Here is a 25,100-nt window from a genome sequence, read left to right on the forward strand (position 1 = left end):
TCATTTGAATGTAATACTAGAGATGTTGTTCTCCCCTGTTCCTTGCTTTACAATTTGCTACTGGGTCCACAGCAAGGTGCTGGAAACAATCCTAAATGATTCTGGTTCATGTTGACATGACAGCGTCACACAGTTGGTGCAGATTTTTCACCTGCATGTTTTTCAGTGTTTTAGCTGGCTCTCATCTGGTTCAGAGTTCAATGTATTGTGCATTCAGAGACGCTTTTCTACATACCTTGGTTGTTACAAGGGATAGTTTTAGTTATATCTACCTTCCTGACAGCTTGAACCACACTCACCATTCTGACTAACATGCAACTGCAACAAAAGTCTGCATAGCTCGTGACCAAGAATAACAAAAAACACAGAAAGATTTATGATCACAGAAGACAGAACATTTCATGCAAAAGATAACTCGTACAGTTAAGTATATCTTGTATTAAAAGATTATATGGAGACAAAACAGGATCCTTCCATTCAGCACGTGAGAAGGGCTGAATGTTAACATTTTCCATCACTGTCATCATTTTTATGATGATAACTGTGGTTCTCGTCATTTTTAGATTAAAGCCTTTTTAAAACTATAATTTGGCATAACATGCAGATACACCCTTTTCACAAAACTTTTGCTTAATTGAAAATTAGCATTTAAATGCTTTTTAGTCATTTAAGACAGTCTTCAGTCTTTCGTAGCGATGATTGGTCATATGACTTGTAGACGATACTCTACCATACTTGGCTGTTGTGAGGTGGCGGTTGAATTTCCCCGTACAGGGGCTTTCCAGACTTTAAAGTTTTTAAGCAGTTTAAATTTAGGTAGGCGTCTGGTAAACTAAACTTTTACTAAGTTTATGTTTGGGTTAAAATGCATCCTTCAAGCCTGTCTGTCAGCACTGCGGAAATAAGTGGTCATAGTTATGCCATCTTTCGTCTCTTATACGTATTTACGTTGTTTTCGAAAAGGATAGAAAGAAGGCGCTACGCCACGCCTCTTTTCACTATCTTGAAATGTGATTGGTTGAGATGTGTTGACAAATCATGGCTAATGAAACTTGTGGGTTGGATACTAAGCAACGCGGTCACGTAACAGTAAGAAGAGCGCTAGTGTCAAGTTATTTTTAAGAAGTTAGTAAAGGTGGAAGGCGAAGTTTGGATCGGTAAGAAGCTCTGATTAGTATCTGCCTCCAGCTTCACGTTAGCTCGCTGGCTAACTGACGGCTACCTAAATATGACTAGCGCATGGGTGCTCAACCGCTGCCAGACAGGTGAGACTGCATTATTAAAAAGATATATACAAGTTATATCGGTTGCAGTGATTTTTAACTATGTGTAAACAACGTTAAAACCTCTCTAAAAGCAGTCTTGTTAATATACGATATTATTTCGGTTAACTGACGTAGTTAGCTCTACGTGTGTAATGAGATTACAGCTGAACCGGTGATTTTAAAGGTTATAAGTGAAAGTTTTCCTCAGTGTCTCTAGTGACTGACAGTGCCGACTGGTGAGGAGGAGGGGATTAACGTTACGGCAAACCAGACATGACAGCTGGCGGCAGAGGGAGGGTCAACATAATGATGGAGGCACCGGAAAGAAGCCGCAGCTTCAACTTTTCATCTGAGGAGCTGGACTCCTCTGCCCTGTCCTCCAGCATGTCCATCGACAGGCTCTTCCCGGCTCTCCTGGAATGCTTTGGGATCATTTTGTGCGGGTACATCGCAGGGAGGGCAAACATTATCACCTCCACCCAGGCCAAAGGATTGGGGAGTTTTGTTTCCAAGTTTGCTCTTCCAGCACTGTTGTTCAAGAACATGGTGCTGCTGGACTTTGGTAATGTCATCTGGCCATTTCTCTGGAGCATCCTCATCGCCAAAGTGTGCGTGTTCTTCCTCGTCTGCATCCTCACATTGATAGTAGCCAGCCCCGTCAGTCGCTACAGTAAGGCTGGGCTCTTCTCAATTTTTGCTACCCAAAGCAATGATTTTGCTTTGGGATACCCTATAGGTAAGTAACTTTTAATCCCAGCAAACACAAAGCTTGTCATTCAGAGCTGTGACGTGTAAACATGTTGTCCCATTGTTTGCCCATCCATCATACTCAGAGTTCAGTTCCCCAGGATTTTATTATTTGTTAGCAAACAGATTTTGATATCACTGCTTTTGCGGCTTTTCTTTTATTCACATCAAGTTCATCCATAAATAAATAAATAGAGTGGTAGATATAATGTGAATCAAAACTGCACCCAGTTGAAAAAGTCAATTTAAGTTCAAATTAACTGGCTAGCATTAACTGTATATCTTTAATATTTAATTATATAATGTTTACGTGGCCAGAGATGCTTTTTGTTTTGCACTCACTTCAGCACTTCCATCCACTGTCTTCCTTCTGGGATGTTTCAGATTAAGCCTGATTTTCTGCTTTATGCTTAAAGTCAGAAATAGAATCAAGCTATTGCAGTGATAGGAGTTATGATCACCTGTTCATGATGCAGCACACTCACATTTCTTAATTTTACTACAAACTACTGTATAACATTTTGTAGGTATCCAGCTCGGTTTTGTTTTAAACCTTTTACACATTTCTTCATCATTTTTATTTTTTTTGCTTTATCTTCATCCACAGTTGAAGCCCTGTACCAGAGTACATATCCAGAGTACCTCCAGTATATCTACCTGGTGGCACCTGTGTCCCTGATGTTTCTCAATCCCATCGGCTTTGCCCTCTGTGAGATCCAGAAGTGGAAGGATCAGGGGAACCATCAACAGAGCAAAGTAGTGATTGTGGGAGTTGTAGTTTTACAGGTCATAAAGAACCCCATAGTATTTATGGTTGTTATCGGCATCATTGCCCACTTTGTGCTGCACCAAACCATTCCCGTCTTCATGGCTCAGTTTGTGGATGGCTTGGCTAACTCTTTCGGGGGAGCAGCTCTGTTCTACCTGGGCCTGTCCATGGTGGGCCAGTTGGGGAAATTAACCAAATCTACAGTGGTGACACTGATATTACTTACTACAGCAAAACTGTGAGTGGAAGTAATTTAGATTTTTATTGCACTTGATTTTCTAGAAGAGGGCGATATTAGTGTTATCAGACAACCTTGTCTTATTTTTATGAGGTGTACTATGGAAGTTTAGAGAGAGTCAGCATGTTCAGGCTTTTCAAAGTGCTCCCACCATGTTGTTTTGTGCTGATGCTTTAGATGAGTCAGACCTTTCTCTGACCAAAAGCTGTTATCAAATAGATGACATATTAAGTAGTCTCAGGCACAGCATGCTAGTCAGTGCATGTAAAGTTTGTATAGTTACACTGCATTTCACATCAGTGTTAAATAAAGCTTCAGGTAATGGTACATGACTTGATTTGGCTTTCAGGTTACTAATGCCCCTGATTTGTAAGGACATGGTGGATCTGTTGGACAAACGCAACACCAGCGCTTTGAACCACTCCAGCCTCTCTGATTACGCCTTTCTTTATGGAGTGTTTCCCACTGCACCGAGTGTGGCCATCTATGCCGTTTATTATAACGCAGAGCTAGAAGTTGTGAGTTCTTTACAGCTTCCTGCCAACATACCATCTACCTTGTGCTTTCTCTCTCTAACTCACTGTGCATGCTTTCTTTGTTCTGATTCCTGACAGGTAACTGCTGGGATGGTGATCAGCACTTTCCTCTCAGCTCCAATAATGTATGTTTCTGCCTGGTTACTCACGATCCGTTGGACGGATCCTCAGCGTTTAATGAATTCACTGCAGAACGTCAGTTTCAACATAAGCATCGTGAGCTTAGTTGCACTGGTGAGTCACAGCTAGTTGACTAATCATCTATTCTTTATCAGCTGATCACTGTTTAAATGTATCTCAGTGGATGGGAACTAAGGTCATAGTGAACTCAAAGTTGCCTCTACTTAATAACGCACAGGGCGCTCACTGACTGTATTTTCTTTTTAAGGTCAGCTTTATTAATACTCATCTCCTGTTTATCTGCTCTGATGTTCTACCATTCAGGACAAGTAAATTAGAGATGCAGGCAGTCTTTGTAGATGTTTAAACCACATTGGCAAACTAACCTTAAAAGTCTATGCCACTAACAGGATATGCAAGTAGACAGATGTTTTAGTGACTTGCAGAGTTGCTTCCTCATTCTTTGCCTGTTGATATATCTTTTAAGGAACCTGAAACTTGTTGCCACGATTATCTTTTTGCAATGATTAAACAACATTGTTTTCTTTTTTTATTGTTTCCCTTCAATGTTTCCATTTTTTTAAACATCCACCAAGGAGATTACATTTTTGGAAGTGTTGTAGGAGTGTAGAGTGGGGTCACATGGTCAAAGTGTGCCACATTTGTATGGAACAATCATTTGAAGATTTGGAAGTTTTTCGTGTAACCCATATACTCATCTCTGCTCCTTAACCCCTATATGCCAATATGTTGTACTGACTACATATTGGCATATGGGGATTCTAAATACCATGTTATCTTGGACCTTTGATCACTTATCCAAGGTCAAACTTTCAAAAAATGCCCTTTATCTTTAAAAGTATGCCTGCATATCTGCTGCCTTTGTTTGTATTGGCAACAGGAAATGATACTGGTATATGTGAATTCTAAATGTCAAATGATAGTTTGCATCCAAATTTCACATTAGACCTGTGATCTCACTTTTTACTTGGCATCTGCCTTTTTTCACATTGAAAGAAAAGTTTTAAAGATAAAACCTTTGTAGCTTTAAAGAAAAGAGAATGTGCTGCCTATTAAGTTAGAAATATACTCTTGTATAATGTTACATAATAAGCTCAGGTTATAAATTACCTACTACCTAGTATCTATTACTTACTCTCACAAAAATGTTTTTCTTCGAGATATAATACTATCTGCTTAAAAGTAGATACTGCCCAGAGAATAAACTGTCTTGATGGAAGTTTGCTCCCTCAGAGTGCTTGTTGTTTAGTCATGTGTTTCATAGTTCTCAGTAATTTCCCGTTTACTTTCTTCAGAAAATGAACAACCAGTCACCACTAGTGTACTATTTCTGGTAAAGTCTTTGTCTTTGCAATAATAGATAATTTACAATCCATGTTTTCTCTCACAGGTGTGGACTATTGCCGTCATGTTTTTAAGTAAAAAATTCAAAAGGCTGCCTCACTTGTTTACAGTTAACCTTTTCTTTGCACAGGTAAGCATGGTATTGCATTCATGAAAAACTAATAGCACCATTAATGTCTAATATGTCTAATGATTAAGTAAATCATATAAATCATATCTATATGAAGGAACTCACCTGTGGGCATTCAAAAATGACTAAGTGCCTGTATTTGTTATTTTGTTCTCTGTAGGTTCTGACTTGCATTGGGATGATCTTGTGGAACTTCGTAGTGAAGGAAAATAACTTCATTGGTCAGGTCCTGACTTTCACCTTATTATGTACCTCACTCTACAGCACTTTTATATGGCCAGGTACGCACACTACCATCTACCACAGGAAACCTACATTGAACTAATTCATGTTGGTTCATACTGGTGAGATGTATCTGTAGTGTGACTACAAATTTTGAAATTGATGTTTTGTTGTTTTAAGGTTTGATAGCACTCTCACTTGTGCTCTTGAAGTCTGAGGATCTGAAAGTTTCACCGGGCATGTTGGTCATTGCGGGCTGGGGGTAAGAGGAATGTGCACAGACTGGAAAACACGTCACTTTGGTTTAGACTGACATTCATGATGCAATCAACAATGTAAATGAATGAATATATCATAATATAATGTGATTTTGCATGACACCAACTCACTTAAAATTAAATAGTAAAAAAATGTATATCTGCAACCAAGTGTCATGCACGTTGTTCAGGGTAATCCCATTGACCTGGTTTTTATATTTTAATACTGTGACTGAATTTGTTGTATCTATGGTTGCAGGATTCCAGCTTTAATAACTGCAGTTTTGCTCATTTGTGGGGAAAACATGTTTGGAGTCATTGATGCAGCTTTCTTCTATGGCAGAGCACAGGTAATAATACCCGGCGAAGTCATTTTCCTGTTTTCTGCCATGAAATTACAGATAATGAAATACAACCTGTATACAATTTGGATGTTTTCTTTCAGATAATCTGCACCACATTTGTAGTTGCCTTCAGCATATTCCTGGGAGGAGGCTCTCTTGTGTGTCTCAGCAGAGGAAGCTGGGCCCAAAATGTCCAAACTGAAGAGGTGAACTCATTTGACTCTCCAGAAGATCCTTTGATTGAAAATGAACCCGAAAACCAGACCGTGTTTGAGACTGACCCCCCACCAAGAGATCAAGGTGCGTTCTGGTTTGCCAGATGTCTGAAGCGAGATGTTATAATTTAAATCTCCTGATCAAGACTTGAGCATGCACATAGAGATGTCAGTTGTTTACAGCCAAGTTGGACTGGAAATCCAAAGTTCAAATTAACCCTTATCTACTAGTTTTCTACAGTATACTGCCGCACAGTGCAACCCCTTCCTCTCAGATAAGGTTTCAGTTAATCACGTAGACAAAGTCTCTGCAGTTACCAAAAAGCAAAATACACACACAAAAAAAATCTTTTTTCCCCAAGGACGTACTGAAGACACAATTCTCTACAGCAAGGAAGCTGGTTAATGCTGAGAAAGGAGTGTCAGAAAGGAACAAGTTCGATGCAGTGCTTTTGTTTTGCTACATGCCACTGATTCATGGTCATAGTTCCAGTAAGCAAGACACATTATTGCAAACTTGCAAACCAGTTCTGCAAGTAGTGAAGAGAAACTGTTTGAATGATTCAATACAAGAGTTTATTATCTTGTGTTGTAAGTACTTGTGTTGTATCAGCAAAAATATTTGTCACTAGTATTTTTGGGGGGACTGTATTTTCATATGCATTATTCATAGTCAGTGAAAGTACTTTACTTACTTTCCTGGAACTTGTATTTTATTGAATATCTGCATCCTGTGTAAAATGAGATAAGCTGAGAATTGCTTCCAAATATTTCTTTTTACTTTATCAGCATGCCTCGTATGTGACTGTGCACCAACCCAGCCCCTGCCTGACATGATCATCAGTGCAGATATGAGCAGCACACCAGCCACACAAGCAGGTACTGCACTGATAAGAAACTGACATTAGTGTTTTTATTGTGAGACTTCAAAAAGCAGTAGGATTTAGTTCATTTTATAGTATATGAGCATCAAACTGAATATTCTTGTAATTTATCAGGTTTAATTATTTCCTTATTTGTTTCGCTGCCCCCCTCAGGTCAGTGTGAGAGCAGGTGCGAGTCCACAGACTGCCTCCTTGTCCAAGTGGAGGAGCTCCAACAGGTTGCAGACAGACAAGTGGCCCGTCATGTGCTCATGTGTCTGCTTCTGACTGTCAGCCTGCTTGCTGTGAGTAAACAACCACCTTTCAGTTCTACAGTGACATGAAGTCAGCCTTCATCCGCCTGCATTATTATATTTAGTGCATCTCAAACCAAATCAGATACAAATGGCTGAGCTGTGTAATTTCCAACTCCTGTCACTGGAAGACTTTAAGAAACACATTCAGAGACCCCATTAGAAAAGTCATGCGTCTGGCTCTTTATTTACTGTTACATTGAATTTTATATATTTTTATTACTGTACGAAGAAATCTTAAAATAGTGTATTAGGGACATCTAGATTAAAAAACTGAAAGTACAAGAAAAGATACTAGGTATTGCTGGTAGATGCTTTGGTATACTTTCATGTGTCAGCTGCCATGTAGTTCCTTTTCGTATATTATGAGAAATTACTGATTCTGGGCTTAAATTAAAAGCTTTTCCTTATTGCTGAAGCCAGTTTTAAAACATATAATTTGATCTCACTTATTCACTGCAGGCATACGAGGGAGGGACTCTTTTTGTTTTAATGAAGGTCCACTCAGCTGGTTCTACAAGCTGGTTCAGTGAACAGCGTTAGTTACTATTTCTAGTTCAAAGGTCTTCTTACATCCTGTTTTCACAGAATTTGTCCAGCTGCGTGTGGCTGCTCTTTAACCACAATCCTGGTAGACTCTACTTGGAGTTGCTCTTCTTTTGTGCTGTGGTCAACTATGGACAGGTTTGTGTTAGAAATATCCTGTTACCTATTCATGACTGTATACTCACACCCACAGCACTAAAGTCATGCTTCTCTTTTCCTGTTGACAGGGACTTCTCTCCTTTGCTCTTTTTGGGCTGGACAAACATTTGATTTTACTGCCGTTTAAAAAGAGGTAAATGGCTTTTATATGAAACTGCCAAATTATAAAGCACATTCAGACATTTTTAGACACTTACTGGCCACTTCATTAGGTACACCTTACTAGTAAAAGTTGGATTTTATTTTTCCCATCAGAACTGCTTTCAGTCTTATGCAGGTAAATCAAATTTACCTGCTGGTTTATATGCTCACTGGCCACTTTATTAGTTACACCTTACTAGGTTGGATTCATTTTTGTCCTCTTAACTGCCTTAATTTTTCATAGCATAGATTTAACGAGGCACTGGAAAAATTCCTCAGAGATTTCCTCCAAACTGAAATAATAGCATCACACAGTTGCTTCAGATTTGTCGGCTATACATCCATGACGCAAATCTCCCATTCCACCAGGTTCAGCGACAATGTTCAGTTGGTAGTAAGGAGCCGAAAGACAAGAAATATCCCCCACACTATTACTTCAGCACCACCGTACACCTTTGATACAAAGCGGGATTGACTCATACTTTCATGGTGGTTATGTCTAATTCTGACTCTGCCATCTGAATGTGGCAGCAAATAACTCGCAATTGTCCAATTTTGGTGAGTTGGTGTTTATTGTAGCCTCAGTTTCCTGTTCTTAGCTGACAAGATTGGTGCCTGTCTGCTTCAGGGTTCAATGTGTTGGGCATTCAGTGATGCTTTCTCACAAATCTTGGTGGTTGTGAGTGGTTATTTGAGTAACTTTTGCCTTCCTATGAGCTTGAATCCGTTTAGCCATTCTCCTCTGACCTTTGACATCAGCAAGACATTATTACCCAGAGAACTGCTGCTTACTGGATATTTTTACAGACCATTCGGACCTTAAAGATGATTGTTCAATTCAATTCAATTTTATTTATATAGCACCAAATCACAACAACAGTTGCCTCAAGGCGCTTTATATTGTACAGTAGAGATAGTGTCTGTCTCCCGAATCCAAACTGGAAGCTGGTTCCACAGAAGAAGGGCCTGAAATCTGAAGGCTCTCCCTCCCATTCTACTTTTAAATACTCTAGGAACAACAAGTAAGCCTGCAGTGTGAGAGCAAAGTGCTCTAATAGGGTGATATGGTACTACAAGGTCCTTAAGATAAGATGGGGCCTGATTATTTAAGACCTTGTATGTGAGCAGCAGGATTTTAAATTCAATTCTGGATTTAACATGAAGCCAATGAAGGGAAGTCAATACAGGAGAAATATGCTCTCTCTTTCTCATCCCTGTCAGTACTGTTGCTGCAGCATTTTGGATTAGCTGAAGGCTTTTCAGGGAGTTGTTTGGACATCCTGATAATAATGAATTACAGTAGTCCAGCCGAGAAGTAATAAATGCATGAACTAGTTTTTCAGCGTCACTCTGAGACAGGATATTTCTAACTTTAGAGATGTTGGGCAAATGGAAAAAAGCAGTCCTACATATTTGTTTAATATGTGCATTGAAGGACATGTCTTGGTCAAAAATGACTCCAAGGTTCCTCACAGTGTTACTTGAGGCCAAGGTAATGCCATCCAGAGTAAGAATCTGGTTAGATACCATATTTCTAAGATTTTCAGGGCCGAGTAAAATAACCTCAGTTTTATCTGAATTAAGAAGCAGAAAGTTAGCGGCCATCCAGGTCTTTATGTCTTTAAGACATTCCTGCAGTTTAACTAATTGGTGTGTGTTATCTGGCTTCATGGACAGATAGAGCTGGATGTCATCTGCATAGCAGTGAAAATGTATGCTATGTCTTCTAATGACACTGCCTAAGGGAAGCATGTATAATGTAAACAGAATTGGTCCTAGCACTGAACCCTGTGGAACACCATAATTGACCTCAGTGTGTGAAGAGGACTCTCCATTTACATGCACAAATTGGAGTCTATTAGATAGATATGATACAAACCTCTGCAGCACAGTACCTCTAATACCTACAGCATGTTCTAATCGCTCTAATAGGATATTATGGTCAACAGTATCGAATGCTGCACTAAGGTCTAGCAGGACAAGCACAGAGATGAGTCCACTGTCAGAGGCCATAAGAAGATCATTTGTAACCTTCACTAAAGCTGTTTCTGTGCTGTGATGAGCTCTGAAACCTGACTGAAACTCTTCAAATAAGCCATTCCTCTGCAGATGAGCAGTTGGCTGTTTGACAACTACTCTTTCAAGGATTTTTGATATGAAAGGAAGGTTGGAGATTGGCCTATAATTTGCTAAGACATCTGGGTGGCTTTTTACAGTGGGGCAAAAAAGTATTTAGTCAGCCACCAATTGTGCAAGTTCCCCCACCTAAAATGATGACAGAGGTCAGTAATTTGCACCAGAGGTACACTTCAACTGTGAGAGACAGAATGTGAAAAAAAAATCCATGAATCCACATGGTAGGATTTGTAAAGAATTTATTCGTAAATCAGGGTGGAAAATAAGTATTTGGTCAATAACAAAAATACAACTCAATACTTTGTAACATAACCTTTGTTGGCAATAACAGAGGTCAAACGTTTACTATAGGTCTTTACCAGGTTTGCACACACAGTAGCTGGTATTTTGGCCCATTCCTCCATGCAGATCTTCTCGAGAGCAGTGATGTTTTGGGGCTGTCGCCGAGCAACACGGACTTTCAACTCCCGCCACAGATTTTCTATGGGGTTGAGGTCTGGAGACTGGCTAGGCCACTCCAGGACTTTCAAATGCTTCTTACGGAGCCACTCCTTTGTTGCCCGGGCGGTGTGTTTTGGATCATTGTCATGTTGGAAGACCCAGCCTCGTTTCATCTTCAAAGTTCTCACTGATGGAAGGAGGTTTTGGCTCAAAATCTCACGATACATGGCCCCATTCATTCTGTCCTTAACACGGATCAGTCGTCCTGTCCCCTTGGCAGAAAAACAGCCCCATAGCATGATGTTTCCACCCCCATGCTTCACAGTAGGTATGGTGTTCTTGGGATGCAACTCAGTATTCTTCTTCCTCCAAACACAACGAGTTGAGTTTATACCAAAAAGTTCTACTTTGGTTTCATCTGACCACATGACATTCTCCCAATCCTCTGCTGTATCATCCATGTGCTCTCTGGCAAACTTCAGACGGGCCTGGACATGCACTGGCTTCAGCAGCGGAACACGTCTGGCACTGCGGGATTTGATTCCCTGCCGTTGTAGTGTGTTACTGATGGTGACCTTTGTTACTTTGGTCCCAGCTCTCTGCAGGTCATTCACCAGGTCCCCCCGTGTGGTTCTGGGATCTTTGCTCACCGTTCTCATGATCATTTTGACCCCACGGGATGAGATCTTGCGTGGAGCCCCAGATCGAGGGAGATTATCAGTGGTCTTGTATGTCTTCCATTTTCTGATGATTGCTCCCACAGTTGATTTTTTCACACCAAGCTGCTTGCCTATTGTAGATTCACTCTTCCCAGTCTGGTGCAGGTCTACAATACTTTTCCTGGTGTCCTTCGAAAGCTCTTTGGTCTTGGCCATGGCGGAGTTTGGAGTCTGACTGTTTGAGGCTGTGGACAGGTGTCTTTTATACAGATGATGAGTTCAAACAGGTGCCATTCATACAGGTAACGAGTGGGGGACAGAAAGGCTTCTTACAGAAGACGTTACAGGTCTGTGGGAGCCAGAGATTTTCCTTGTTTGAGGTGACCAAATACTTATTTTCCACCCTGATTTACAAATAAATTCTTTACAAATCCTACCATGTGGATTCATGGATTTTTTTTTCACATTCTGTCTCTCACAGTTGAAGTGTACCTCTGGTGCAAATTACTGACCTCTGTCATCATTTTAGGTGGGGGAACTTGCACAATGGGTGGCTGACTAAATACTTTTTTGCCCCACTGTAAGTAAAGGTTTAACTACAGCCAGCTTGAAGGCCTGTGGTACATAGCCGATTATTAGAGATGAGTTGATCATATTTAAGATTGAAGCATTAATTAACGGCAGGACTTCTTTGAGCAGATTGTGAAGGAAATCCCTGTAGGTCAGCAGTTTCTGAAATACTCAGACCAGTCTGTCTGGCACCAACAAACATGCCACGTTCAAATTCACTTAAATCACCTTTCTTTCCCCATTCTGATGTTCAGTTTGAACTTCAGCTTGTTCTCTTGACCATGTCTACGTGCCTAAATGCACTAGGCTACAGCCATGTGATTGGCTGATTAGACATTTGGGTTAATGAGCAGTTGAACAGGTGTACCTAACAAAGCAGCCAGTGAGTGTACAATGAATATAGCAAATGCACAATAGACTATGTTTACATTATATTACGGTGTCCGCTGATTTAATTTTGTTCTGTGTTTAGATTATACAGTCTGTGGTATGGAAAACAAGAAGAGCAGCCACAGAGTGATTTACCTGAGGAGATCAGGATGACCTGCACCCAGTTCACCAAATACCACAAGCAGCAGTGTTTTCATGACATTGTTAAAAAGAGAAGGTGAGAGCACATTGTCTTACTGACCACTGCTCTGGTTGAACACTGATGACAAATGCGTTTTCCAGTAATGTCTAGGCAAACCTTTGCTGATGCTCAGTGACTCACAAACCACAATACCTTCAAAACAAAATTATTCCTGATTCAGTCATTTTTCTGTGTGTGGGTTCTGTCTGCTCCTCTGTTTCTTGTGGCTCCTTTTACAGACAACTATCCTTTGGGTGAATTCTTCTTTTGACTTTCAGGTGTGGAAAGAAGACTATGGTGGACTGTTTTCTTGGCTGTGAACTTGTTGAGTGGCTTCTGCAGGTTGGTTTAGCTCAGGACCGTGGCGAGGCAGTACTCTACGGGACACGGTTACAAGAGGGTGGTGTGCTCCAGCACATCAAGCAGGAATACAGCTTCCAAGATAGTCCGCTGTATTATCGCTTCATGGCATAAGCTGCTTGCATTAAAAAATGAGCTGCTTTTTTTTTTTTTTTTTTTTTTAAGCCTAAAAGAAATTTCAGTCAAAACAGGAAATTCCTGTACAGCAAAAGACTCGATGTACTGTTCCCTTTAATGCAAAAAAAAAAAAGGCAGCTGTGTGTAGATTGTCTCAAAGGGAAGGAGGAGTGTATAATAACCACCTCAGTCTCTATATCCAAAATAACAAGTTTATTTCTGAGACACTGTGTCAAAGCCACATTGCTAAAACTTGAACATGAGCCGCACATATATTCCTATTCATCCAAATCTATTGTTTGGAGGCAACATCAAAAGGAGATACAACTTAAAAGCAGCCGAATAATTCCTGACTATGTGAAAAAGCTGTGACTTGCCTACTGTTTAATGCAACACACTTCAGGAAAATCAGGTCAGGCTTCAGATTGTGATGGATGTTTACAGAGAAGAGGTATTCTTTAAGGTGTGTAGGTGTATACTGTATGTGTCACACTGGAACTTCACTGGGATTGTGATTCAAGGGAAGAAGCTTCCAAAAGTAGATTCTTTTCTTTTTTTTGTTTTGTTTTGGAGTGCGGGACACTTTATTTGTATGTTTTATGCCATTCTGTGAGTGATGAAGCACAAAGAGGTGTTCTCATTTAAAAAAAAAAAAAAAAAAAAGTGCGTGTGAGGGGGGGGAAAAAAAAAAGTCTCCTCTGCTTAATCCAGTCATTGATCTACTAGGACACCTTTGTGTTTCCTCACTCTTATCAAGAATATTTTATTTTGCCAAATAAATAAAGGGAAAGGACTCACATTTCACCAGTTAATTATTAATTTCACATGAAGCAAAGGTATCGTTGCTTTGGAAACCTGTACTTGAACAGGTCTTGACAGTGATGTACATTATTCATACAGCTTTAACAAACAGCAACTGTCCAGTTCGATCAACATTTTTACTTGCTTTTGTTTGTCCATTTCAGTAACCACATAAAAAAGTAAACGTTAGCAAGAAAATCTAAGTCTTCACCTGAAAATGGGTTTTGTTTTAGAAGTTTGAGATGCTGCAGTTATTTTTTCCCCTCTCTCAGGTAAACAAGCAAATTAATTAATTTTCTAACTCTGATATTAACAGAATGTATGTAAATATCTAAGTTACTGTAATATAATGTGTATCATCACACATTGGCTAATAAAATAAAAGGTTTATTACCAAACCTTAACTCGTGTATTCATGAATTTGTTATTGAACAATTGAGCGAAAACTTAAACCTGCATTTTATAATGTGGCATTTATGAATTTTTCACTCTGATCAATTTTATGAACAATGGTTTTGAATATTACTCAGTTGTTTCATACTAGTTCATTGTACAAGAAGGTTTTGGTTGTTTTGTTTGTTTTTTAAAGGCCTGATTTAAAAAAGAGTCTAGTGTCAAACTGTGGAATCGATTTGTGGTTGCATGTAGATGTGGGCCTCTGTTTTTACAGTAAACAGACATTTCCTTCTGAACAGAACTTAAAGACAAGTTCACCCGAAAATCTGGATTGACGACACCACGTAGAAGTTGTTTTTCCATGTTTCATAAGCTACAGTACCTTATACCTTTTGTGATCCAGGTGCACACTTTTAGCAACTAGTGACCACAAAGGCCGAGTTACATATTTTGGTAAATTGTGGGCTTGAATTCATTGTGCAGTGGAAATGCTCCCAAAATGTTCAGATTGTGTTATGAAAAATGAGACTTTGAGCACTCATATACTTCAAAGGTTTTTACTGTGATTCTATTAGAAACATGGTTTGTTAGAAATGTCTGCAAAGTATAGTCATTGTTTTACATTCAAGTTTATTACAAGGGGCACATCCATTAAAAACACCACACTGAGTATTTAATTCAGTAAATTAGTAAAAGTGGATGTCTTGTCAAATCTAAAATAAAACATGCTATAAAGGTGAGAACGTTTTAGCCAAGTTATGCTTTTACATTTTGGCAATTCTAAAAAAAAAAAAAAAAAACTTTAACAGTCCAATTAATTTAAACATTTTTAGCTTTCATCATTTACTTTCACAGGTTCACAACCGCTGAAGATGAACAGTTTAAATAAAGACCTGGAATACAAAGAAGAACCAAGGAGATCCCTGCTGGTAGCTGGAGTCAAAGAGTGCTTCAAGTGCTTGGGTTGAACTCAAGTACTGCACCTCAGGCAGATCGAAGTTCTGTGAGCACCACAGATGGCACACTTCCTGTTCAGTTCAGTTCAGTTCAGTTCATTTTTATTTCAAACATTTCAAACATGTGCCTTCACAATCATTACAAAATATCATTCCATTATTTGTTTGAAAAGGAGTAGGCTGAAGTATTTACTTATTTGTCCCTACCCCCTCAAGTTTTACCTCTCATTCATTTAATTTTTTTTTTTGTCTTAAATTAAACAAACAACATATGAAACATATAAACATATGAAGTAAAACAAAACATAACATACATAAATCAAAAACAAGAAATTAGCAAGCCCCGCCACAGTATAGTTTCTTTCATATGAAAAATACAGAATGTGTATATTTGCAGATACACAAGTTATGGAAAAACAACAAACCAAAACAAAACAAAAAAACAAAAAAACAACCAAAAAAGAACCGCAACACCATTACCAGCAACATTACCATCCTGGGTTAACCCCGTTTTCTTCATTCTTATACTTATTTAAAATTAGGTTTTTATATTTTACTTTAAACTGTTTTATGTTTTGACTGTCTTTTATTTCTTCTGTTAGACTGTTCCATAATTTAACTCCTGCAATTGAGATTGACATAGTTCTTAAAGTTGTTCTAGCACTTTGTATTTTTAAATTCCATTTCCCTCTTAAGTTATACCCACCTTCTCTTTCTATGAACAATTTACAGATTTCTTTGGGAAGCAATTTATTTCTGACTTTATACATTATTTGCGCTGTTTTAAGCTTCACCAAGTCTTGGAATTTAATAGCTTGCATTTTGACAAAGAGTGCATTTGTATGGTCCCTGTACCCTACATTATTTATTAATCTAATGGCCCTTTTCTGTATTATAGTTATTGTTTGTGTGTTACTTTTGTATGTGTTTCCCCAGACCTCTACACAGTAGCTCATATATGGCAGTAGTGAAGCACAGTATAAAATGTGCAGTGCTTTCTGATCCAACATATGCTTTGCTTTTCCCAGGACGGCAATGCCCCGTGCCAATTTCCCCCGAACATAAGTAATGTGTGGCTTCCAACAGAGCTTGTGGTCAATGATCACCCCAAGAAATTTTATTTCATTTACTCTTTCTAAATATACATTGTCAACACATATTTCTACTTCGATGTTTTTCTTTTGGTTTCCAAACAACATAAATTTGGTTTTATCGAGATTCAATGATAATTTATTTATATCAAACCACTTCTTTAATATCGTTAATTCCTGTGTGATCATTTCCAAAACCTGTGGCAATTCCCCACCTGAACACAGTATATTTGTGTCATCTGCAAATATTACAAACTTTAAAATCTCCGATACTCTGCAGATATCATTTAAGTACATAATAAACATTTTTGGACCCAGTACTGAACCTTGAGGTACTCCACAAGCTATATCCATCAAATTAGATTTATATTCATTTATTTGTACATATTGTTGCCTATTCCCTACATAGCTTTTTAACCATTCCAAAACCACTCCCCTAAACCCGTACTTTTCCAGTTTTTTTAATAGAATTTCATGATTAACAGTATCAAACGCCTTCTTTAGATCTAAGAAAACTCCGAGCGCATACCTCTTATTATCCATACATTCCGTTATCTTTTCCATTAAATCTATCAGTGCCAAAGCTGTTGATCTGTTGTTTCTGAACCCATACTGACTATCTGTCATTAATTCATATTTTTCCACAAAACTGTCAAATCTTTTTATGAAGAGTTTTTCCAGTATCTTAGAGAACTGGGAGAGTATTGACACTGGTCTATAGTTTGTAAAATGATGTCTTTCACCGGTTTTGTAAATGGGAATAACTTTAGCAACTTTCATTTTTTGTGGAAAAACTCCTTTTTGAAACGACAAGTTGAATATATATTTTAATGGTTTTACGATACCATCAATAACTGTCTTTACCGTTACCATATCAATATCATTCCAGTCTGTACTGGTTTTGTTCTTAAGTCCTCTAACCATGTCATAAATCTCTTTCTCTTCCACTGCTCTTAAAAACATTGAGCTACTATTCCTTTCAATATTTTCACCAGTGTCCCTTTCTATTCCATCAACCTTTATTTCTTCTGCCAGTTTTGGCCCTATGTTTACGAAGAATTCATTAAAGCCATTTACTATCTCCTCCATGTTATTAATACTTGTTGTCCCTTCTATAAAGTACCCAGGGTAATCATTATTCCTTGATTCATGAGCATGCCCTGATGCCATATCCACATCCCTCAGGATATTAGTCATTGTCTCTGCAGTGATATGACCTTCTGTAAATAAAACCATAGCATGCATAAACAGTGGTGGTGACCATAAAACCATTGTCCTGATGTTATCTTAGTTTCCCCTCGGTGCAGCTATTCATTAACCAGTACCCTTTTCCTCTCCCAGCTCCTGCAATCGTCCATTGTGGCTGCAGGTGAGAAGATGAAATGCATCCCACCAGCACTTACTTCATTCATAGGCCCTCATTTGTGGATGTTCCCATCTTAATTGTGATGCTACACTGCTTTGAGATGTTACGATATCCACCTATAGAAGAGGAAAATGTGAATAGCCATCAACCAAGTAGCACAGTGTTTTTGTTCTAAAACTCATGATGATACACTGTGTTCATGGGGTTCTCATTTAGTTCTGCACCACTTCAGCTACATTGAATAAATGAATGAGTTTATTGCCATTGTATGTCCAATGTAATTACAATGTCTCTCCTTTAAGAACTGCAAACAACCATTTACATTTGCATATTTACACGATTTAGACACTGAGAGTAAGGTTGTACTGAAGGCATTAACTTAGCCAAAAAGGTTTAATAAACTCAGAAGAACAAATAAATACATTTTTAAAAAGATCCATCCCTTACATGTACTGTAAGCGGGACAGCCAGCGCTCTCTTGTGGCTAAAATGCCCAAGTGCTATATGACATGTTTCATTTATTCTTTGTCCAATTACTTTTGATCTTTCACACTACAAAATGGCTACATCTTGCCCAAAAACTCTGTCAGTCTTTCAATTTAATTTGCTTATTCGGGTGAACAGTCCAGCTATTGTGTTGCAATACCAGCTGAATTCCTGGTGAGCTGATGGAATTTAGAAACAAGGTCTATGGAAATAGTTTCCCTTTGTGACAGTTTATCAACATTACATGTTGGTGCAGCTAAATCTGCTCTGGATTGGCATTTCTGGTTTCAGGTTTCAGTCTTTCTGTGCTTGAATGACACAGGATATGCTTTTTCATAGTGAAGCTTTTGTTATAGTGAAAATACAGGATGTACCTCTACACTAACTTACTCTGTAAACATTTAATCAACTCAAGTTTTTGGACAGTGTAAGTTGTGGTAAAAGGATATATGGCAACCTATTTGATCTTTAACTGTTTTTCTTTTTTTCATTTGACGACTTTTAGAGTCTGTAAGAGGTCAAGAATAGTAAAAAATACAATTATTGATGAAGGATTGAATTATTTAAACTTCTTTTGTGATCTGTTGATTATATCATATGAACAAAGCTCTTCTACTCTGTGCTACTTTGAATTGACTTTAAATTGAAACAGTTCATTATCAATACTTTTTAGGTTTTTATCATCCTTTGAACTGGTCTCTAACTTCTCCACTGGGAACTAACATTCTGTCGTATTATCACACATATTTACACAAAAGCTGCCTGTGTTTCAGTTTCCGTACCTTCATTCATAGGTAAGTAACTTTTAATCCCAGCAAACACAAAGCTTGTCATTCAGAGCTGTGAGTGTAAACATGCTGTCCCATTATTTATGCAGAGATAGAATTATCCATAATATTATAATTTGTTAGCAAATTTGGTATAACCACTTCTGAGCCCTATATGCTTTAGAAATACTAAGAGCAAAGAAAAGAGTTGGAGAAGCGGTGAAGGGTGAAGGCAACAGTGGTGCCTGTGGTAACCAGAGCACTTGGGTCAATGACTCCCAATTTGGGTGAGTGACTCCAGCATCACTATCCAGCATAGTGCAGTCCTAGGAACAGCAAAGCTAGGGCACACAAGCACTCAGGCCTTTTAAGACCTAATCATCCAATGGTTACGTTTCCAAAAATATCTTTTGTTGTTTTGCTTTCATTTCAGCAGCTAACGATTCACATCCATCCACAGCTAGTTGTTGGGTAATTGTTTATTTGTTTTCATCTGATTTTTATATTTTTATGTTTGTTTGTTTTTATTTTAGCTTGACTAAGGTCTCTGTGAAGACTAAGTCCACTTAATAACTCGCAGGGCTTTCAATCACTTTATTTTCCATATCAAGATCTCATGTTTATCTGATATTATCACCTGGGACAAATAAAGGAAAAGTAAAAAGATAAACACCTGGTTGAACTACCTTGGAAAACGAATCTTAAAAGGTCCTGTTTTCAGCATTTTTAACTACACAGATTTTTTACCGACTTGCAGACTTACTTCCTCATTCTTTGCCTATTAGTAAACCTTTAAAAGAACTTGAAACTCATTTCTGCACTGACATAATATTTGCAGTGATGAAACATAACGTTTTTTTCTTCGCTTTAACTGTTCGCCCACAGTGTTTACTTTTTTGAGTCATGTGTTTCATAGTTCTCAGTAATTTCCCATTTACATTCCTCAGGAAACAAAAAACAACCAACTAACACTGTTGTGTACTATTCTTGCTAAAGTCTGTGGTTAAAATAGTGCATTGTTTACAATCCATGTTTTCTCTCACAGGTGTGGACTATTGCCGTCATGTTTTTAAGTAAAAAAATCAAAAGGCTGCCTCACTTGTTTACAGTTAACCTTTTCTTTGCACAGGTAAGCATGGTATTGCATTCATGAAAAACTAATAGCACCATTAATGTCTAATATGTCTAATGATGAAGTAAATCATATAAATCATATCTATATGAAGGAACTCACCTGTGGGCATTCAAAAATGACTAAGTGCCTGTATTTGTTATTTTGTTCTCTGTAGGTTCTGACTTGCATTGGGATGATCTTGTGGAACTTCGTAGTGAAGGAAAATAACTTCATTGGTCAGGTCCTGACTTTCACCTTATTATGTACCTCACTCTACAGCACTTTTATATGGCCAGGTACGCACACTACCATCTACCACAGGAAACCTACATTGAACTAATTCATGTTGGTTCATACTGGTGAGATGTATCTGTAGTGTGACTACAAATTTTGAAATTGATGTTTTGTTGTTTTAAGGTTTGATAGCACTCTCACTTGTGCTCTTGAAGTCTGAGGATCTGAAAGTTTCACCGGGCATGTTGGTCATTGCGGGCTGGGGGTAAGAGGAATGTGCACAGACTGGAAAACACGTCACTTTGGTTTAGACTGACATTCATGATGCAATCAACAATGTAAATGAATGAATATATCATAATATAATGTGATTTTGCATGACACCAACTCACTTAAAATTAAATAGTAAAAAAATGTATATCTGCAACCAAGTGTCATGCACGTTGTTCAGGGTAATCCCATTGACCTGGTTTTTATATTTTAATACTGTGACTGAATTTGAATTTATCTATGGTTGCAGGATTCCAGCTTTAATAACTGCAGTTTTGCTCATTTGTGGGGAAAAAATGTTTGGAGTCATTGATGCAGCTTTCTTCTATGGCAGAGCACAGGTAATAATACCCGGCGAAGTCATTTTCCTGTTTTCTGCCATGAAATTACAGATAATGAAATACAACCTGTATACAATTTGGATGTTTTCTTTCAGATAATCTGCACCACATTCGTAGTTGCCTTCAGCATATTCCTGGGAGGAGGCTCTCTTGTGTGTCTCAGCAGAGGAAGCTGGGCCCAAAATGTCCAAACTGAAGAGGTGAACTCATTTGACTCTCCAGAAGATCCTTTGATTGAAAATGAACCCGAAAACCAGACCGTGTTTGAGACTGACCCCCCACCAAGAGATCAAGGTGCGTCCTGTCAGGAAACCTTTAACAGACGCTGCTGGCTTCATTAGTCTGAAATCGTCAACAGTTAGGACGTTGTCAGATTAATGGATACTGAATATCTGAGGCACTAAATAAAGACCTTATCTACAGGTCATCTACACTTAAGTTCAACACAGTTCAACTTGTCTGTGGCATTCAACTCATTCCCATCAAAAACAATTTCAGTTAAAGTAGAAATGGTCTTCAGTTACCAAAGGACAATATATACATGCACACAGAATCATTCCTCAGAGGAATGACAGTAAGTTTCAGATTTGTTAAAATTCCATATCACCCACAAAATTACTCGCTTGTACAGGCAAAGAAAGGAATGTGAGAAAAGAACAGATTACATGCAGTGCTTTTGTTTTGACTAAATGCGAGAGTCATGGTCATAGTTCCACTGTAAACAACAAACTCTAGTATATGTAAACCAGTTCTGCAAGTAATGAGGAGAAACTATTTGAACCGCTTAATAAAAGACTCCATTATTTGATTGAAACACAAGCATTCGTAATTCAGTCTTTACAAGATCCCTCGTACCACTGACTGAAATGCAGCTCCAAACCCGATACCTCCAACATGTTTTACACATGGTTTGTAGACTGTCACAGTTGTACCCCTCTATCTGTTGCATAATTTGACGTACCTCAGCCTTTTCTCCGTGTTTAACTTCCTTCAGAATTACTTCTTTGCCAAGTTGTCTTTTAAGCATAGGCACAACTCTGGGTCATTCCTTCCATTTGGTGCTTTTTTTTGTGTTTGACCGATTCATAGTAGAGTGTTAGGTCACAAAACATTTCTCTGAAAATGGCCAGGTACAGGGACTAAAAAAGGAGTGGAAAAAGCAACCGATGTCCAAAGAAAAACTTTGAAAGACCTTCTGAAAGCCTGAAAAACGGAGGCTTGAGACATTTTCACAGTAAAAGTCATAGTATATGTGTAATATTGTATAGTATATACTGTCACTGACCTGCATGCTTTTGTATTTTACAAGGGTTTGTATTTATCTATTTGTGTTCTGCTGCTGCCCCCCTCAGGTCAGTGTGAGAGTGGGTGCGAGTCCACAGACTGCCTCCTTGTCCAAGTGGAGGAGCTCCAACAGGTTGCAGACAGACAAGTGGCCCGTCATGTGCTCATGTGTCTGCTTCTGACTGTCAGCCTGCTTGCTGTGAGTAAACAACCACCTTTCAGTTCTACAGTGACATGAAGTCAGCCTTCATCCGCCTGCATTATTATATTTAGTGCATCTTGAACCAAATCAGATACAAATGGCTGAGCTGTGTAATTTCCAACTCCTGTCACTGGAAGACTTTAAGAAACACATTCAGAGACCCCATTAGAAAAGTCATGCGTCTGGCTTTATATTTACTGTTGCATTCAATGTTACATATTTTTATTACTGTATGAAGAAATAGCGTATTAGGGGCATGTAGATTTTTTTTAAGAACTTACATGAAAAAGATACTTGGAATTCCCGCAGATAAAAAAGATGAATTTATGAAAAAAAACCCATTAACATATGTATAGAAAACACTTAAAATGTCTTTTTCTTTTAACGAATGCCCACTCAGCTGGTTCTACAAGCTGGTTCAGTGAACAGCGTTAGTTACCATTTCTAGTTCAAAGGTCTTCTTACATCCTGTTTTCACAGAATTTGTCCAGCTGCGTGTGGCTGCTCTTTAACCACAATCCTGGTAGACTCTACTTGGAGTTGCTCTTCTTTTGTGCTGTGGTCAACTATGGACAGGTTTGTGTTAGAAATATCCTGTTACCCACTCACACCCACAGCACTAAAGTCATGCTTCTCTTTTCCTGTTGACAGGGACTTCTCTCCTTTGCTCTTTTTGGGCTGGACAAACATTTGATTTTACTGCCAGTTAAGAAGAGGTAAATGGCTTTTATATGAAACTGCCAAATTATTAAGCACATTCAAAAGTTTTTATACAAAGATGCTTTTCTGCATATCTTGGTTGCTCCCTTTCTATCACCTCAAAGTAGTCTGTTCATTCTCCTCTGAACTCTGAGGAGTTTTTACACAGTGTTTTTACAATATATTACGGTGTTCACTGATTTAATTTTGTTCTGTGTTTAGATTATACAGTCTGTGGTATGGAAAACAAGAAGAGCAGCCACAGAGTGATTTATCTGAGGAGATCAGGATGACCTGCACCCAGTTCACCAAATACCACAAGCAGCAGTGTTTTCATGACATCGTTAAAAAGAGAAGGTGAGAGCACATTGTCTTACTGACCACTGCTCTGGGTAAAGACTGATGATAAACATGGTATTTATAGTGTCTTTCTGTTCTAATGGACACTCAACGCACACAAAAAGCCACATTCACCCAATTATACAAGTGCTTTTTAAAATTTCCTAAGCACTTTGTCATGCACACACAGTGGGTTCAGTATTTTGCCCAAGGGTACCTTTACGTGCAGGGATTGAATCACCGCCCTTCCGATTGGTGATCAGCTTGTGCTACCTCCTGTTAATGTCTAGGCAAACCTTTGCTGATGCTCGGTGACTCACAAACCACAATACCTTCAAAACAAAATTATTCCTGATTCAGTCATTTTTCTGTGTGTGGGTTCTGTCTGCTCCTCTGTTTCTTGTGGCTCCTTTTACAGACAACTATCCTTTGGGTGAATTCTTTTTTTCACTTTCAGGTGTGGAAAGAAGACTATGGTGGACTGTTTTCTTGGCTGTGAACTTGTTGAGTGGCTTCTGCAGGTTGGTTTAGCTCAGGACCGTGGCGAGGCTGTACTCTATGGGATGCGATTACAACAGGGTGGTGTGCTCCAACACATCAAGCAGGAATACAGCTTCCAAGATAGTCCGCTGTATTATCGCTTCATGGCATAAGCTGCTTGCATCAAAGAAAAAGGTTTCTTTTAACCTAAAAGAAAATCAAATCAGTTCGAACAGGAAATTCCTGTACAGCAAGAGACTCAACGTACTATTACTAAATTCACCATCGTGGCACAGTGATAGCAACGAGGACCCCTGTCGGCAATGTGAGAAATGTTCAAAGTGCTGCACACTCTCATTCAAAATGTTTGTTGTCTTTACATCCAACATTTCAAGTTCATTTCTGAGACACCGAGTCACGGCTACAATGCTAAAACTTGAACACGAGCCATAAATAAATTATTTTAATCTAAATCCCAAAAAGTTCATTCTCATTATCAAGAAACTGACCTCACAGCCATGTTTGTCACATGTTTGCCAGTGGTGCCAGTGCAAATGTACTGTTTATGTTGGGGAAACCTGCCGTCAGCAGACACTGAAGAAGTCATTTGTATGAGTGACGAAACGTTTCTCCCACTGAAAACACAACGTCCAGATGACTTGGTATTCAAAGTGTGTCAGTGTATACTGTATGTGTCACACTGGATAAAAGGGGAATTCTAAATTTCAAGGAATGAACCTTTCAAAAGTTTAATGTTTTTGTTTTTACACCATAGATTTGATTTGACTTTGTTTCATGCCATTCTGTGAGTGATGAAGCACACAGAGGTGTATGTCCAAAAAGTCGCTCCTCTACTTAATCCTTTTCAATCCTAATTTCTACAAAGACACTTTTACATGTTTTGTTAGTTTTTTACTAAAAATCACTCACCAAATGAATAAAGGGGACAAATGATGTTATTTGATGTTATTTCTTTGGAAACCTTCACTGGATATTATTTATGAAGTTTTAACCAGAACTATAATTGTTAACATAGCAACTGCTGGCCAGTTTGATTAAAAAATGTCATTTTTCAGTCATCATATTGAAACATAATGTGGTAGCAATATACAATGAAAATGTATATCTTCTGAGCGTGATGGGAAAACACTTTTAGGAACAGCTGCAGATCTTCTTTTCTCTCAAGGTA

At 38.5% G+C, this 25,100-nt stretch overlaps 1 protein-coding gene across 1 annotated transcript; it reads left to right on the forward strand.

Annotated features, from left to right (window-relative positions):
• The first annotated feature begins 1,061 nt into the window (after positions 1-1,061).
• On the forward strand, positions 1,062-24,384 carry gpr155a (G protein-coupled receptor 155a). Its single transcript, XM_026145075.2, has 26 exons — positions 1,062-1,265; positions 1,474-2,001; positions 2,620-3,019; positions 3,369-3,537; positions 3,634-3,789; positions 5,087-5,170; positions 5,331-5,451; positions 5,573-5,654; positions 5,909-5,999; positions 6,095-6,293; positions 6,998-7,087; positions 7,246-7,376; positions 7,974-8,069; positions 8,159-8,223; positions 12,510-12,644; positions 12,887-13,076; positions 19,994-20,077; positions 20,238-20,358; positions 20,480-20,561; positions 20,817-20,907; positions 21,003-21,201; positions 22,260-22,390; positions 22,874-22,969; positions 23,045-23,109; positions 23,315-23,449; positions 23,889-24,384. Exons 2-26 carry the CDS (start codon positions 1,539-1,541, stop codon positions 24,082-24,084), a joined length of 3,672 nt encoding a protein of 1,223 aa, XP_026000860.2. The 5' UTR covers positions 1,062-1,265; positions 1,474-1,538; the 3' UTR covers positions 24,085-24,384.
• Positions 24,385-25,100: the final 716 nt, after the last annotated feature.

This window comes from Astatotilapia calliptera, chromosome 16 (genome assembly GCF_964374335.1).
Source record: "Astatotilapia calliptera chromosome 16, fAstCal68.1, whole genome shotgun sequence".
In the NCBI taxonomy this organism is placed as follows: domain Eukaryota; kingdom Metazoa; phylum Chordata; class Actinopteri; order Cichliformes; family Cichlidae; genus Astatotilapia; species Astatotilapia calliptera.

Bases quoted from the DNA above. Each gene is read 5' to 3' on its own strand.
- gpr155a (XM_026145075.2), top strand. From the start codon at position 1,539: ATGACAGCTGGCGGCAGAGGGAGGGTCAACATAATGATGGAGGCACCG. The intron at 8,224-12,509 runs GTAAATGGCTTT...TTCTGTGTTTAG, and splicing joins TTACTGCCGTTTAAAAAGAG to ATTATACAGTCTGTGGTATG. The intron at 20,078-20,237 runs GTAAGCATGGTA...TGTTCTCTGTAG, and splicing joins TTAACCTTTTCTTTGCACAG to GTTCTGACTTGCATTGGGAT.